This window comes from Tasmannia lanceolata, unplaced genomic scaffold (assembly GCF_043159265.1).
Source record: "Tasmannia lanceolata isolate RefF3 unplaced genomic scaffold, GAP_Taslan_0.1 ptg000054l, whole genome shotgun sequence".
NCBI classification, from domain to species: domain Eukaryota; kingdom Viridiplantae; phylum Streptophyta; class Magnoliopsida; order Canellales; family Winteraceae; genus Tasmannia; species Tasmannia lanceolata.
The window spans coordinates 2,478,971-2,496,657 of NW_027518731.1; the positions used below are offsets into that span (position 1 = coordinate 2,478,971).

Below are 17,687 nucleotides of genomic sequence, written 5' to 3' on the forward strand. Positions count from 1 at the left end.
ATCTATTTCCAAGCTATGCGCCGGTGCTGCAGCCGTAAACACTAGGTGTACTTGTGTTTACAGCAGCCGATGAGCAATGAAGCATACTATGTATAACACTAGGTGTACTTGTGTTATACATATTAGGTATGTTTCATACGCATAGTACCCGATAGATTGAGTTCGGAGCCCTACTTTGTTTTATATATTATGTATATACTTACTGGCCTAGTGAAACCCAATTAGGAAGTACCCGTGTTTATATAAGTATATTGCATTCATATAAGGGTCGAACATGTGTTGCTCACGCATGTGAAGCCTAGAGTTAGGAGCCTTGTCCCATCTGTAGACTAGGGTAGCTCACCTTGCGTGGCTACAGCACGGTTTTAGTACACTCACTGATCTGTCGCAAGTCGAGACTTTCTCGACTCCGTTAGATAGATTACGGCTGGTGCCCCTGGTTAGGATATATGTATATGTGAATATACCTATATATATACTGATTATGTATATTAGGGTTCTCTTAGTTGGAGTTCCTTATTCATTTCAATTGGTTATATCCATTCTCTGTTCAGATCTAAATTTAGTCAGTGGTTTTGCTTGTCGTTACTGCGGCCACGATCTGTCCTTTGATCTGTTGTCCATTGGATTTGACCTGTTGTCGTAGGTTCTCACCCTGGGTCAGCCCTTCAGTTGATCGACATTATCTAATGACCATATTTCAAGCTCATCTTACCCCCCATTATTCGCATACCCTTTGGTTGAGCTGTGGGAATCATTGGTGTAGCCGTTATGCTGCCGGATATTGTCCAGACCACTTCTGAGCATAAATGCTACTTCTTAGAGTTAGGAAAAACCATGAACTTACCTTACCTTGACTTTCTTGTTTAGCGTCGTTATGCTGTCGGATTTTATCCAGACCATTTTCGGGCATGACCGCTATTTCGTAGAGTTAGGAAAGCCATGAGTTTACCTTATCTTGACTCTCTTGTCTAGCCGTTATGCTGCTGAATTTTTCGCAAAAATATTTTTAAGCATAACTTCTATTCTTTAGAGTCAGTTTACCTTGTTTTGATTCCCAGTCATAGCCTCAATTAGCTTAGAATCCATTTTTTGGTAAAAACTTCAGGTTTGGTCAGCTGTATTTGCACCCTTTCAGTTTCACTAAGTGCGTGGCCTGTATATGTCGTTCTCGTGGCCACAATTTATTTGCTACTCGTTGATTGTATATTTATTCTTTTGTTGTGTCATAGATTCAATTTTTGCATCTATTATTGATTAGGATATATGCTTGTCTGTTTACTTATCTCGTCTTGAGATTTGGCCGGTAGCTTGTCACTGTTCCTATGGCCACGGTCTATCACTTTGATCTCCTCGATTGTATAGTTATTGGTATTCATCGCTGGATTTAAATCCGGTCTATGACCTACTTCTGTCATTTTGTGGCTGTGATTTATTTCCTTATTCACCGATCATCTTTGATCGCTGATGAAAAATTTGGTGTCGCCGATTGTATCCTCTCCTTATAATTGATCATCAAGTTTATCCTTATCATTTGTTTATGGATATCTCCATTCTCTCTGATTTTGTCGTTGTATGAGTGTTAGGTTTGATCATGGCGAACAACGTGTTGAAGAGTTGGATAAAGGAGACTATTAAAACTCTTCCGTGTGAGCATTCAAAGCGGAGCATGGCCGAGAAGTTTATTAGTGCATTCAATCATTTGAGCATACTCGGCATAGACTGGAAGTTTCTCCAAGCAGCTGCCAATCTTTGGGATCCTACTCTTCATGTCTTTAGATTCGGTTCATTTGAATTTTGTCCTATCTTTGAAGATTGGTGCGTCTTATTGGAGCTCCCATCGGAAGGACTCTGGGTCCAACCTCTGAGTCCAGATGACCCTCATTCCATTTTCTGCAAGTTGTTCAAAAATACCACGGTTGACGCTCTGTCATATTTTACAGACACAGGTGTGCGAATTCAAGACCTCATCAAACTTTTTTCTAAAAATATCGACCCTGTCGACTCCCGTTTTCAGAGTTGTCGGCGCAGCGCCTTGATTTTCGGTGTCTTCGCGCGTTATGTCGTTCGTGGAGATTCTTATAATGCTCCTTTGGCCTTGTTAGCTGTGGTGGATCAAATCAATGAGGGAAAGAATCCTGTTCCCACCATACTAGCAGAAACTTTCTCCGGACTGGACCTTATTGCTCGTCAGGAGGTTCATGATAATTTCTTTGGGTGTGTCAAACTGCTTTATTTGTGGCTTTGTGAAAAACTCACCATCCTTCGGCCGCAGAGCTCCCTTCAGTACACCCTCAAGGATCACCTTTCGTGGCAACCAATGGCCAATAAACCCCAATCCATTGATGAGTGGCATAATTGGTTGCAGCACGTGGAGAAGGATCAATTTCATTTGGTGAGTCATTCATGCTTGCACGTTATCACTAGCACCCACCCATATCCCTTTGTGTATCTTATGGGTTTGGAAAAGTCAACCTTTTATGCACCAACCCGTTTGCTTCATCAGATCACGGGACGCCCATGTTCTCCCGGAACTGTAACGCCTCCTCCTTGCGAAAAGCTATCTCCTGATCTTATCAATACCATTGTGGCTGCTTGGAGAAACAAGGTCGTGAGAGGAGATTTGGCTTAATATCTAAGGTCCGATGTGGGGAATTAACAGGAAAGCTCGTGGGCAAGAGAGCTCGGATCGAAGAGCTTTGAAGATTCCTTTTCATGAAATTGTCATTTTAATTTCTTCAAATTTCATTGTAAATGGTTACTTTCATCCAATTGTTAACAAAGACTAATGTTTGGATTGTAACTACATTTTGACTATTGATCAATGGAATAGCATTTATGTCTTTCTCTTATCTTATTTGGTACAGAATACTTTATCTCAATGCTTATCATTTTAATGTAGTATGTTAATTTCCAATTCAGGATTCTAAAATCGAGCAAACATCGCTCCCTCAGGTGTCAGTCAACCTGCGTGGTCTAGACAGTCAACCACGTCTAGACTCATTCGTCAATTCGAACCGCTAACCTTACCTGAACAATCTGCATCCTCTTTATCTGAATCATCTGAATCCCTAGAATCTGTCCAAATGGCTGAGCCCAATGATGCGCTAGCTAAAATTCAAGAGATGATGGTGAATCTTACCCGAGATATGGCCTTTATGAAAGAGGAGATGGCCCAAATGAAAGCCCAGTCTAATGAAAAGGTCTCTACTTCTAGAGCGCCTGCGGTTCAACCCCCTCCCGCTATACCGGCAAATCCGAGCCCTGCAAATTTGAACCACCCTTTCATTTCACCAGTAGACGTCGACCTAGAAGAAGGGCAGTACGCTGAAGAATATTGCATTCCAGATGTGGCCCAGTATAATAAGGAAAAACAGGTAGCTGATCAATTGGAGAAGCTGACAAAAGAAATGGAAAGCTTGAAGCATCAAGGCCCAAAGCAGTTCGATATATCTGAGCTGATAATGTCTCCGGGAGTCACCTTGCCCCCTAAATTCAAAACCCCCGATTATGACAAATATGATGGGACTGGATGTCCCCGGAATCATATGAGGTGGTTTATTGAGATGTCGCAGCAGTGTGGGCTATCTCCTGAGCAGATGGCTAGGGTCTTTCCAATGTCTCTTACTGGGGTCGCAAAGAAGTGGTTTCTGCGTCGGAAGCCCGAAGAGGTGAAGACCTTGCAAAGCATCTCCAACAAATTTGTAGAGCAGTTTTCTATGGAGGAAGGGATAGAGGTCACCAAGAGGGATCTCAAACAGTTAAAGCAAGGTCCTCTGGAGACCTTTACCTTTTTCATCCGTCGTTGGCGTCGAAAGTCTGCCCAGCTAAGCGAGAGGCTATCAGAAGAAGATCAGATCAAGCTGGTGATCAAGGGTTTGTCACCCCAGTATTTCCATTTTTTGTCCCCTCAGCATTACACCGATTTTGACCATCTAATTAAGACTGGGACGAGGACTGAGGATGCAATAGCTAAGGGTCTGAGGGCCAGGCTCCCATCAGAGATCAGGGAAGGAAAGAGACCCGTGGTCGCACAGAAAGAAGTTGACCACGTAAACTATGTTCGCCCGGAGGCCAGGACTGTAACAGAGGTGGCGAGACCAGCCCCAGCCCCAGTAGAACAAAAACCTCTGAGACACTTTGATCCGCTCCCATACCCTTTACCTCTGATTCTGAAAAAGTTGATAAGGGATAAGAAAATCAGGCTACCTGAAATTAGGCCAGTACCTAACCCGTTACCCCCATATTGGAGAGCAGACCAGTATTGTGAATACCACAGAAATTCGGGTCACCTCACTGAAAGATGTCTGGCCTTAAAGCATGCGCTCCAGACTATGTTAGAGAACGGAAAGCTTGAGGTGGAAAGGCCCAATGTAACTCGGAATCCCCTTCCCAATCATCGTGCAATTCCTCCTCCTGCGACGAATGCCATTTTTGTCGAGGAGCCAGTTCTTGATCCATCCATTCTCATTTGTGCAATCACTCCTGATGAACCTTATATTCTAAGATTTGATCCTGAAGAGATCGAGGAGATGGAAAGAGAAAGGTCTTATGCCCTCTGGAGGGGGAGCACCAGCTTGGCAGAGGCGTCCTCTCCATATGTCCTTCGATGTGAAGATGTCGAGGCAGAAAAGGAAACGCCTTATGTTCTAAGGATGGGTGATTTTGAAGAAGAGGAGGTAATTGAAACTCCGTATGTTCTGAGAATGGATGCAGATGATTTGCTTCTGTTAGAAGATTAGTGTGACGAGCTTCGTCATGTTACCAGGGGTGGCCGTGTGTTCAAGCCCGCGGAATTGAGAGCAGAAAACCCTGCAGAAGCAGTAAGAGCAGCTGAGAATCAGGGGCAGAGTAGGCCGAGTGCAGATGAGGAAGAAGATAATCTGTTGAAGCAGCTGAAGAAGACCCAAGCAAACGTTTCCATTTGGGGCCTACTTATGTCTTCGTCTAAGCACAGGAAGGTTGTACTCAAGGAGTTGAATGCTGCTCAGGTGTCAACTGAGATCACTCCCGATGAGTTAGTAAGCCTAGTCGCGGTAACTAGGACTTCCAAGGTAATATCTTTCACGGACGATGATTTACCTCCTGAAGGGAGTGACCATGCCCGTTCACTCAAAATTACTGTGATCTGCAACAAGAAAAGGGTACCCGAAGTGCTAGTCGACAATGGGTCCGCTCTGAATATTTGTCCTCTAAGTACTGCAGCAACTTTGGGCTTCGGGCCCGGGGATTTCATTCCTTCTGAGCAGGGTATATTAGCGTATGATGGCACCCGGCGAGATGTCATCGGAACCCTGGCCACTGAAATCCAGATTGGAGGAGAAGACTTCGACATCGAATTTCAAGTATTGGACATTAAGGCTTCTTTCTTGCTGTTATTGGGTCGACCTTGGCTGCATAAGGTCGGAGTTATCCCTTCTACCCTTCATCAAAAGTTGAAGTTTGTTCATAACGGCAGGGTAGTGACTGTAAAGGGTGACCCGGACTTAGAGATTGGGCAGATTTCACAAGAGCTAGTAGTTGGGAAGGAAGCCGATGTCAGCTTGACAGGTTTTTCACTGGAGGTGTCGGTCATATCCATGAAAGAAGCCATGGGCGAGGAAGTTTTCTTCTTGACTAGCACCAACTCGAATGTAGTCAGGATGATCCGTAAACAAGGTTATATTCCGGGCGCAGGGCTGGGCAAATATCATCAAGGCCCTACTGAGTGGCCTGTGATCAGAACTTTCAATGGTCTCTTTGGCCTGGGATATGAGCCGACCGAGCAGGAGGTCAAGGAAATGAAAAGATACATGCTGAAATGGGCCGAGTGCCGCCGCCGGGGACTAGAATTGCCTATGGGATCAATCAGTCTGGTCAGAAACGGCATTTTCAGAAAAGAGGGGGCAGATTTTCCATTTTGCGGGTTTGCTGAGCCATGGACCGATGATGTGACAGGGCAGAGGTTTCCGGGTTTCGAAATATTCTTTAACCTGGAGTTATCAGAAGCGCCAATGAGTGTTCGGATTACTGAGGAAGCATCGGAAACTGATTGGGCCGATGTTTTAGAGCCGAGCTGTCTGAATGTCATGTTTCAGATTGAATATCCAGTGGTTGGCGGTGAGACCGAAGCGTCAGAGGTGGCAGTGATAGGCAGAGATGCATTCATTCTGAACCCCGCAGAGTTAATCACCCCAGCCGAGGGACCCTTGACCAACTGGACCTCCCAGGTTTTACCTCGAGTAGTCTTTCAGTATAGTCCCGTTTCCTCAAAAGAGTCAGTAGTCTCTAAGTATACGTCTACTTCCCAGTCTGATATTGAGTTTGTTTATTCTAACGATTCTTTTGATGCAGGTACCGTAGAAGTTGGATCTGGTTCCGGAGTCGGTGACAAGTCTCTTTCTAATAAGGTCGAGTCCAAGAGTACTTTAGATGATGAGTTTATTTCTTCAACTGCACATATGCCAGCGTTGGTTGAGTTCAATGTTGAGTTGTCTGTTGAGTCTTTGAATACATCGTTAAAGTCTAATGCAATGCCTGCTGTGGGCTATTCCATTCTTGATGTAACCAATTCTATGAATGAAATGAAAGACTCTTTTACATACATTCCTGTTTCTGTTTCTCCTGTTTTCATTTCAAGTACTGAATCTGCTCTTAAAACTGATAATATTAATAATGATAATCAAGATTCCTTCTCTGATGAGGATGCCGACGAAACTCCCCTTGAAATCAAACATATGATTCAACAAGAGGAGAGTCGCCGAGCAAGACCGCTCGAAGAGAAAATTGAAACTGTAAATATTGGTGACGAAACCTTAATTCGGGAAATACGAATTGGCAAAACTTTATCTCCCGAAGAGCGTGAGGAATTAATCACTTTACTTAAGGAGTTCAAGGAGGTTTTTGCTTGGTCTTATGATGACATGCCGGGATTGAGCGAAGACATTGTCCAGCATCGATTGCCTCTAATCCCTGGCGCAAAGCCAAAGAAGCAAAAACTTCGAAAACTTAAAACAGAATGGGAGTTAAAAGTTCATGATGAAGTTAAAAAGCTATTGGAAGTAAAATTCATTCAAGTTGTTGAATATCCAGAATGGCTAGCGAATATAGTGCCGGTGCCCAAAAAGGACGGAAAGGTCAGGATGTGTGTGGACTTCAGGGACCTCAACAAAGCAAGCCCGAAGGACGATTTTCCGCTTCCGAACATTGATCTTCTGGTGGACAATACCGCTGGTCATGCTCTGTTATCTTTTATGGATGGGTTTTCAGGATATAATCAGATTAAGATGGCTCCAGAAGATATGATCAAGACAGCGTTTACTACTCAGTGGGGAACTTACTGTTACAGAGTAATGCCTTTTGGGTTGAAGAATGCAGGTGCTACTTATCAGAGAGCTGCAACTACTCTTCTTCATGATATGATCCACAAAGAAGTCGAGGTCTATGTAGATGATATGATCGTCAAGGGAAAGACTCGACCAGAGCATACTGTCGCTTTAAGAAAATTCTTTGAAAGAATCAGAAAGTATCAGCTTCGTCTAAACCCCAGCAAGTGTGTATTCGGGGTTACTTCAGGAAAGCTACTTGGATTCATGGTGAGTGAAAGGGGAATCGAAGTAGATCCTCAGAAAATCAAAGCGATTCAGGAGATGGAACCGCCGAGGACCGAAAAGCAGATCCGAGGTTTTCTCGGGAAAGTTCAGTATCTGAGACGGTTTATAGCTCACCTGACCATGACCTGTGAGCCTATTTTCAAGCTTCTGAAGAAGAATTCATCGAAGAAATGGACCGAAGAGTGCCAGGTGGCTTTTGAAAAGATTAAGCAGTGTTTATCCTTACCTCCTGTTTTATCCCCAGTCATCCTGGGTCAGCCATTATTGTTGTATTTGTCCATCACAGATACGGCGATGGGTTGTATGCTTGCTCAGCAAGATTCAGGGTCAAAGAAGGAAAGGCCAGTATACTACATCAGCAAGAAGATGCTAGAATACGAAGTGAAATATACAATCTTGGAGAAGACCTGTCTAGCATTAGTTTGGGCAACTCAGAGGCTCCGGCATTACTTGTTATCAAGTAAAGTACTTCTGCTTTCACGAATGGATCCGTTGAAGTATCTGTTTGAGAAGCCTGCTCTTACTGGAAGAACCGCAAGGTGGCTGTTATTGTTATCTGAGTTCGACATTACTTATGTCACTCAGAAGTCTGTTAAAGGGCGGGTCATTGCAGAACAGTTAGCTGATTCCCCTGTGGAAGAGAATGCATTCCTAAAGGTTGAATTTCCCGATGAAGAGATTATGGATGTTGAAGAAGATACTCCAAATACCAGATGGACAATGTATTTTGATGGTGCAGTCAATAACCAAGGTCAGGGAATAGGAGCAGTACTCGTATCACCTCAGAAGGAGTATATTCCTATATCTATCAAGTTGCAGTTTGAGTGCACCAACAACATGGCCGAGTATGAAGCTTGTATTGCCGGACTGGAGGCAGCCTTAGCTTTGCAGATTCAAGACATTGATGTGTTTGGAGATTCCATTTTGATCATTTGCCAGACTAATGGAAAATGGAAGACTCGGGAAGATAAATTGATCCCGTATAACGCATATCTCGAATCTTTGGTCCAGAAGTTCAGGAGCATTACGTTCACTCACTTGTACAGAACAAAGAATCATTTTGCTGATGCTTTGGCTACACTGGCTTCTATGTTAGACATTTCAGCAACAATGGGGGTCCAACCACTTACAGTGCGACTGCAATGGGAGCCAGCACATGTGAACGTTATCGAAATAGCAGCCAGGTGCCCAGATGGAAAGCCCTGGTATACAGACATCGGGAATCTCATATCTGGTGAAGGGCATCCACCTGAGGCTTCTGGAAAAGAGCGAAGAACCCTTCAGAAGTTAGCTGCCAATTTTGTTATTTGTGGTGATCAGTTATATCGCAGATCCTTTGACGGAATCCAGCTTTTGTGTGTTGATGAAGACAAAGCAGTTGAGCTTATCGAGCAGACCCATGAGGGAGTTTGTGGACCTCATATGAATGGGAAAATGTTGTCAAGAAAGATTTTGAGACTTGGATTCTATTGGCCCACAATGGAAGCAGACTGCTTCGCATTTGTGAAGAAATGCCATAAGTGTCAAGTCTATGCAAATCTTATTCATGTACCTCCTTCGGAGTTGCACTCTATGACTTCTCCATGGCCGTTTTCAGTATGGGGAATTGACATAATTGGGAAGGTTCATCCGAAGTCTTCGAGCGGGCATGAATACATTCTGGTCGCAATTGATTACTTTACGAAATGGATTGAAGCCGCTTCATATGCTTCTATTACTTCGAATACAGTTGCAAAGTTCATCCGTGCCAACATTATTTGCAGATATGGAGTACCTCATGAGTTAATCTCAGATAATGGTTCTCACTTCAAGAAGAAAGTAGCGCACTTGTGTGAAGAGTTTAAAATAAAGCATCACAAGTCGTCTCCTTATAGGCCGCAGACGAATGGAGCCGTTGAAGCAGCAAATAAGAACATCAAGGTAATCATCAGCAAGATGACAGAAACTTATAAAGACTGGTCAAACAAGCTTCCTTATGCTTTGTGGGCTTACAGGACGTCGATCAGATCTTCTACAGGTGTCACTCCATATTCTTTAGTGTATGGAATGGAAGCAGTTTTGCCTGTTGAACTCAGAATCTCATCTCTAAGAGTGATGATAGAGGCAAGCTTGCCAGAATCTGAATGGGCGAAGGCCAGACATCAAGAACTGCAGATGATAGATGAGAAGAGGTTACGAGCTCTGTACCATATCCAGGGGTATCAAAGGCGGATTGAAAGGGCGTTCAATAAGAAGGTTCGTGTCCGAGATTTGAAGCCAGGGGATCTTGTCTTGAAGTCCTATAGGGCACCGGTATTTGATCCAAGAGGGAAGTTTCGTCCAAATTGGTCTGGTCCTTATATTGTCGATGAAGTCCTGCCAGGAAAAGCCGTAAGACTCCTCAATGAAAATGGAGAAAAATTAACAGAACCTACAAACCTGGATCAGTTAAAGAAATATTACGCCTAAAACACTGGAAGGCCATCTTTGGACGACTTGAGCCTGTTAAGCCAATAGCCCAGATTTCAAAAATGAAAACCCCTTTTTGCTAAACTCCTTTGAGCCAAAAGCAAAATCTCTTTATCAAACTTAAACCAGGGGCATCTTTTATGACTCTCGTCATAAAAGATATTAACCTCGAACTACGCGGGACCTGATTCCCATTTTCTTTGGGGATACGTAGGCAGTCTGGAGGATCCAGATTCGGTCTAATTGCTCACAACTTACCAAATGTTATCCTGTTTGAACCCGAGCCTACCTAAAAGTCCTTCTGGTGTTATTGGCCCAGGTTTGTAAAAAAAAAAGAGAAAAGAAAAATGATGGAGTCTTGGACCCGCTAGACTGAAAACCCGCAAGGGCGTTCTAGGCAAAAGTTAGGGTCATTCACCCGCTAAGTTGAAAACCCGAAAGGGCGGCTTAGGCAAAAATCAGGGTGCTAAGCCTGCTGGATGGAAAAAGCTGCAAGGGCAGACAGTCCAGACAAAAATTAAGGCGTGCGGTCCGCTGAATCGAAACCCTAGAAGGGGCAATTCGGTATGGCAGTGATTTCACAGAGGATGGCTTTTGAAAGCCGATTGTGCTTCCGTTTTGGGCATTACATCAGAGTCTGAGTAAGCGCCAGCATAATTTCTTTCGATACTTCTTCAAGTTAAAGTGGTTAAAGCTAAGTAATCCAAAGGAGGTAATAACCGTGACTGAAATACCGAAAAGAGGAATGAAACACTTTTAGATGCGGTATTCAAAAGATCCTAAGAGCGGTAGACTGTTACCACCTTAAACATTTATCAAATTAAGAAGCAGATTCAGTCTCTTTTAGAGTCTATGTAGTGCATTTGTCAAAGTTTTCGTCTGTCATTTGTCAAAGTCTCGTTTATCGTGTGTCAAAATCTTTCATTGTCAGGTCAAAGTCAGGTCTTTAAGGTCAACTTTAGCCTTTACTTCTCTTGAGGCTGGGGTGATAAGCTTTAAAAGTAAGAAGTTGCATCTCCTGCGGACAGAGCCGAACAGAGCAGAGTTCAGAAGGGGCAACTTTTCAAGTTTATTCGGAATGTTATCACGAAGTGCAGGAGGAAGAATGCTTTGAGCAGAACCCATTTTCCTACATTTGTAAAAGCTTTGTAACCTCAAGCATTTCTTTGAAATGAAAGCCTTTCAGTTGAACCCTTGCGTTTGGCTCTCTTATGAATCTTGTAATGGAAATAAAATCATACTAGGGGCATCTTTTATGACTTGGTTTCCCAAGTCATAAAAGACGTCGAACAAAACTTTAGAGTTGAGATGGCTATTCTTGTCAAATAAAGATAAGAGAAGCTCAAACATCCCTTTTCGAGCTAGGCTCCTTGATCAGTTTCTTCAGAAAAATCCAATCCTCGTTGGAATTTAAAATTGAGTTTTGCATTTTTCAAAATATAGGCTGAGTTTTGGTTTATTTGTTTAAAGGGGCCAATGCCCGCGAGATTTCGTCAAATACCTTTGAGTTATACCTGTGGTAAAGGTTATGATTTCCAGATCTATTCCAGCTATGCTATGTTTTAGCTATCTTTCCTCCCCTCTGATCTCTGGGAGGTTATGATAGGAGCGACCTGACCATCATTTTTTAGAATAAAAAGCTTGAGATAGCATCCTCTCCGGTCTTGAAAATTTGAGTCTTCTCAAATATTCTCTACCCGTCTTGTAATCCGGTATTGAAAGTTTGAGTCTTCTCAAACATTCTTTATCCGTTTTGAAATCCGGTATCGAAAATTTGAGTCTTCTCAAATATTCTCTACCCGTCTTGTAATCCGGTATTGAAAGTTTGAGTCTTCTCAAACATTCTTTACCCGTTTGAAATCCGGTATTGAAAATTTGAGTCTTCTCAAATATTCTCTACCCGTCTTGTAATCCGGTATTGAAAGTTTGAGTCTTCTCAAACATTCTTTACCCGTTTTGAAATCCGGTATTGAAAATTTGAGTCTTCTCAAATATTCTCTACCCGTCTTGTAATCCGGTATTGAAAGTTTGAGTCTTCTCAAACATTCTTTACCCGTTTTGAAATTCGGTATTGAAAATTTGAGTCTTCTCAAATATTCTCTACCCGTCTTGTAATCCGGTATTGAAAGTTTGAGTCTTCTCAAACATTCTTTACCCGTTTTGAAATCCGGTATTGAAAATTTGAGTCTTCTCAAATATTCTCTACCCGTCTTGTAATCCGGTATCGAAAGTTTGAGTCTTCTCAAACATTCTTTACCCGTTTTGAAATCCGGTATTGAAACTTTGAGTCTTCTCAAACAATTCTTTACCCGTTTTGAATGATCTGGCTCTCGATTCCAGGATAAAAACTCGATATATCTCCTTGGCTCCTAGCTTTGCTAAGTTATAGCCATTGTTTCTTCCTTCGACCTCTAACTTTGTTATGTCAGGTGTTTTCTGGCTATCGACTCCAGGATAAAAACTCGATGTATCTCTTTCGTCCTAGCTTTGCTATGTTATAGACTTTGTTTCTTCCTTCGACCTCTAACTTTGTTATGTCAGGTGTTTTCTGGCTGTCGATTCCAGGATAAAAACTCGGTGGTAAAATGAAAACTCTTTGAGTGATTGGAATGATTTGTTTGTTTGATTGGATGGTGCTCTTTGAGCAATTGTTATGTTTACTTTGGCTTAGCCTGATAAAAAAGAAATAGTGTGTGTGTTTGTATTTTTATAATCGTTCCTTCATCTTTGTTAAATAGTTTAGATAGTTGAGTCATGAGTATTAGAGAGAGACTATCTCATTGAGATGTCATGTTTGCCGAGTTAAGAGTCAATGAGAGGCCATTGCCTTATTTGCTTCTAAATTTTGATTTTTGTTGTCATGTATTTTACTGTTTTGCTTTTGCAAATATCGTTCTTAGAACAAAAAAAAAAAAACAAAAAAAAAAACAAAAAAAAACAAAAAAATTGGTTTGCTTTGTTTTCGGGTCGATCAAAATGCGTTGTCTGTTCAGCTTTGCCATTCGCGTGTTACACACGCTCTGCCAAAGAGGGGCATCTGTAGACACCCCATTTTGATCGGACCCAAGTTCGCTATGCTTGGGCAAAACCCCATCCAATCATCTCCGCCATGTTTCGCATTTTTTCCGTTAAGTGTTGAGAGAGATTATTCATAAGAATCCGAGCAAAAGAGAATTTGGATCCGTTTGGTGGGCCCGCCTTGAGCATTTGTTTAGATTTGGATCAAACAGGGGGGCCCGCACATTGTTTTAGTGAAAAATGAGTTTTGAACTACTTCGATCCAACGCCTAAAGATGACCATCAAGAGAACGGTCAAAATCTCAGAGAAGTCGTTTTAACAACCAATTTTGTTACGATCATCAAGTTGAGTTATTCAGATAAGCCTACAGAAATGATTTAGAGGGGCGCAGCCAATCTACATTATGTTGCATCAAATGAACCAGTTCAGACCATTCTATCGAAATAATTTGGGTCCACATCTATTCCATGTTGAGGCCCACCAAACGATCCGAACCATTCTTGAAAATGATTTTTGAAGTTGTGGATCGTCAAATTGATGGTTGAAATTATTCTAATTAGAATTAATTTTGTGGCACAACTAATTTGCAATATGGATCATCCAAATGGATGGTTTAGATCATCCAATGGGAGAGACTCAGGGGGCCCACATTATGAGTGATCCAAGCCTATCACTTGATAGCCAATTATTTGAATGCTTCAGATCATCCCATAGAAGAGATTTTCGAGGGTGCAACCAACTTACATTTCAGCCCATCAATTGTACAGATCAGATCAGCCCATTGAAATAATTTAGGAGGACACAACCTGCCTAGGTTGGGACCCATCAATTGGATGGTCTGGATCGTCATAGAGGAATGATTTAAGGGGGCGCAATCCATATATGCAATGGCATATTGCTTGGACGGTCTAGATCATATGGCAAATGATTTAAGAGAAGAAAAGGGTTGCTTGTACAACACTTCATGGAGGGGTATTTTATTAATTAAAGCTAAATATAAAAAAAAAAATTTGTTGAAAGAGGGCACACGGTTTTGAACATGGGAATGGGTGTGGTGTTGTTTAAAATAGCAATTTAAAAAAAAAAAGGAAAAAAGGAAAGAAAAGGGAAGCATGTTGTGATTGAAAAGGTAGCATTTTTTCTTTTCCCTTACATGGAGCCACATGGTTTTGAACATGGGAATGGGTGTGGTGTTGTTTAAAATAGCAATTTAAAAAAAAGAAAAGAAAGAAAAGAGAAGCATGGTGATTGGAAAGGTAGTATTTTTCTTCTTCCCTTGCATGGAGCCATACGGTTTTCAATTTGAGAAATAGTATAATGATGAGTGCATGCTTAAAATATCAATTTTAAAATGATTGCATCACATTTGCTAAAATAAAAAATTGCTTTGCAAAATGTGGATGGCATCTTCTATACACTATTTAGGGAACAACTAATATTTTATGGAAAGAGGCTTTGATTCTTAATTGAACCTACCCTTAATTGAAGGATTGAGGAGAGGGATAGAACACAAAGAGAGAACTCATTCTCGTAGGGAGAAAACAGAGGGAAGGAGATAAAAAAAAAAAAAAACAAAGGAATTCCCACTCCCTCCTACCTTAGAAAAATTTGATCCCCTTCCCACTTGCATATGGCCTAACTGGGCTCCCTTCCATTCCTTAGCATAGCCCGAAACCCACTATCTCAACCGATATCCATTAAACCCTCTACCACCATCTCTTCCACCTTCATCTCTAACACCAAAACCCTCTTCTTCTACTTTATTCCATAACAGCCACCTGAGCTACCCTCTAATTTGGAAATCTGCCCCAACCCATAACCGTGCCTCTTCTTCTTCTACTTCCGACTCCTACCTCCGGTCCTCCACCATTTTGTCATCACTAGGGGGCTGATTGAATCCGGCAAAAAATTCACAACCCGATCTAACTCCGGCGAGACTCCGTGCATCTGGTAATCTCTATTCACAGCGACTACTTCATCGTTTAGTCTGCTGCACATATTGGGGTATGTAGGGTACTTGTGCATGAGTTATTCTCATATGTATGGACTGTTTATAACAGATTTCTGCTGCATGTATTGGTTTGTAGGGTACTTGTGCATTATTTGTTCTCATACGTGTGAACTGTGTATAGCAGATCTATAGGGAGGACTAGTTGTTTGCACATCATTTCAGCTCCTATTTCTGTGTATAAAAATCAGTTTATTCACTTCATTTCAGCCCCACTGTTTTAGCACAATTCTGTCCATGGTTCCCCTCCCGAATCAGTCCCAGTTCTTTCACAACCCGGTCCATGTTGCTGCCCCAGGTTTGCACCCTATTGCTACCTCCGTTTCAGCACAGATTCACCTCTATTTCAGCCCCATTGCTGCCCTTGTTTTAACATAAATGCTGTCCATACTGCTGCTCCCTGTTTCAGCACAGTTTTCACCCATGATTCACCCCATTTTTAAGCGCATCTCTGCCCCAATTTGAGGCACGATTCTGCCCACAGTTCGGTCCATGCTGCTGTCCCAGTTTTGGCACAAATCTGTCCCTATATTCAGCCATGTTTAGCACAAAAATCTGTTCACAACTCACCCTTGTTTTAGCACAAATTATGTCCCCACTTCAGTCCATGTTGCTGCCCTTGTTTTGGGATAAATTCATTCCATGTTGCTGTCCCAGTTTTGGCACAAATCTGTCCCATAGCTCAGCCTCGGTTTTATGCACATTCCTAAACACATTTCAACCCCTGTCTTAAGCACTATTTAGCCCATCAACCAAACTCATCTCATTTTATTCCACCAGTTCAGTTTTATGTCCAAGGGGTGAATAAGTCACTGGTAATGCATTCGTTTACATATTTAGTTTACTACACTGGTGTAAGGGCTGTTTGTTAACCCACTGGAAGTTCGTTTTTATTGTGTTTGAAAGGAAAACTGTTATCGTTCATCTTCATTATCTTAAACTGACAAGTACTGTATCTCCTTTCCATTGTGCTTGAACTGAAAATCAAAATCAAGGTCGGTCCATCTAGAAACTTATATTGTGCCTGTCCTTGAGTGATTCACTTTGTGATTTCCACGGTGTTGTCAAATGAGTTTTGGTCCTATGCTCTGCCTTTAATTGAGAATTGTGGAATGGTTTTGCATGCATTTAGGAATTCGTTTTTCTCAGTGGCTAATGTATGTATGTCTGTGTGTGTGAGTGTGTGTTGTGTATATATGTGAACATATGTCTGCGTATATATATATGTGTGTGTATGGGTGTGAGTGAGTGTGTATTCTCCTAGGTATGGTGATCTTTGCTGTCCAGTTATGAATTTTTTCCTTTCTCGACCTCAAATACTCAAAACTTTTAAAAAAAGCAAACATATCAATCTTGTAGATCTCGTCAAGCCGGTCAGTTCGACATATGGCGGCCCAAATTTGGCCAAAAGACGAGAGAGTTATGCTCGTTTAAAGTTTAGTCCATAATGATATTTTTGTTCCAAGTGTTTTAGAAATTATCGTGTCGAGTAATGTTTGGGCTGCTTCTGATCGGAATTGCTCAAAACTGTCAACTGGAAAAGTGTTTGTTATAATGTTTCCTAAAACTGTCTTATTGAGCAAATGTTTCCATAAATGCTTTTTAATATGTCAAAAACGACTTGCAAGCTTCATTTTTTTTAAACAAACTGTCATTTCTGCAACAGCAGCTTGCTGGCCATTTTTAGGCTATTCCAGATCTGTTTCGTCCAAAGCCATACAAAGAAAAAATGTTCTTCACAAGATTTTCTAATACTTTGTCCTTGAGTGAATTTTTCCAGAAGCGATGTTTTAAGTGTCAAAACTGAGCCCGAACTTTCAGTTAAAACGCTAATATGTCTTTTAATGGCGATGGATCGGAAGAGGCCATTTTCCGGACACTTCTGGCTAGATCCGAACAAACTGGTCAACTGAGAGAATGTCATTCATGCTGAGATCTACAATTTTGATTGGTAGAGTTTTTGATGGTTTTGATGTTTGAGGGGTCTAAAAGTCAGTTCAAAGTTGCACTTTTAACATTATATGTCATGATTGTGCTATTTCTTGAAAATCATGGACAATATGAGCTCTATTCAATTTTAATGAGTGTTTGGGATGTTTTGAGCTTGGTAACAAGTTTTAAATCATATATTGAATCATTCCCATGACTTGTTCGGCATTTTTGACCATTTTTTGTGAAAATTACATGTTGAGTGGAAATTTCACCTTTTCTTTTTTTTTAGATTGCTTTGAGCCTATATTGATTCTAATGCTTGTATTGGGATATGATGAGCATGCTAGCAAGTCATAAATCATATATTGAATCATTCCCATGATTTGTTTGGCATTTTTAACTATTTTGGTAAAAATTACATGTTAGGTGGAAATTTTACCTTTTCCTTTTTTTTTAGATTGTTTTGAGCCTATATTGATTCTAATGCTTGTATCGGGGCGATGAAGGCGCTAGCCCAAGCCCATCCTTAGGGGACTTGCTCAGTCCAAATAGCATACCCCTCCTTTGTATATAGGAGACTTGCCCAGTCTCATTCTCTTGCTTAACCTCATCTTTGTGCGTCGTTTGGTTTTTGGGAGAACACCCTTCTCGGCTTGGCTTCATACCCCTACCCTTATGGGTATTGGGT

At 41.6% G+C, this 17,687-nt stretch overlaps 1 protein-coding gene across 1 annotated transcript; it reads left to right on the forward strand.

The window, feature by feature from the left end:
- The first annotated feature begins 3,086 nt into the window (after positions 1-3,086).
- Positions 3,087-6,483, forward strand: LOC143864911 (uncharacterized). The gene is made up of 3 exons (XM_077375772.1): positions 3,087-4,679; positions 4,743-6,209; positions 6,334-6,483. Exons 1-3 carry the CDS (start codon positions 3,087-3,089, stop codon positions 6,340-6,342), a joined length of 3,069 nt encoding a protein of 1,022 aa, XP_077231887.1. The 3' UTR covers positions 6,343-6,483.
- Positions 6,484-17,687: the final 11,204 nt, after the last annotated feature.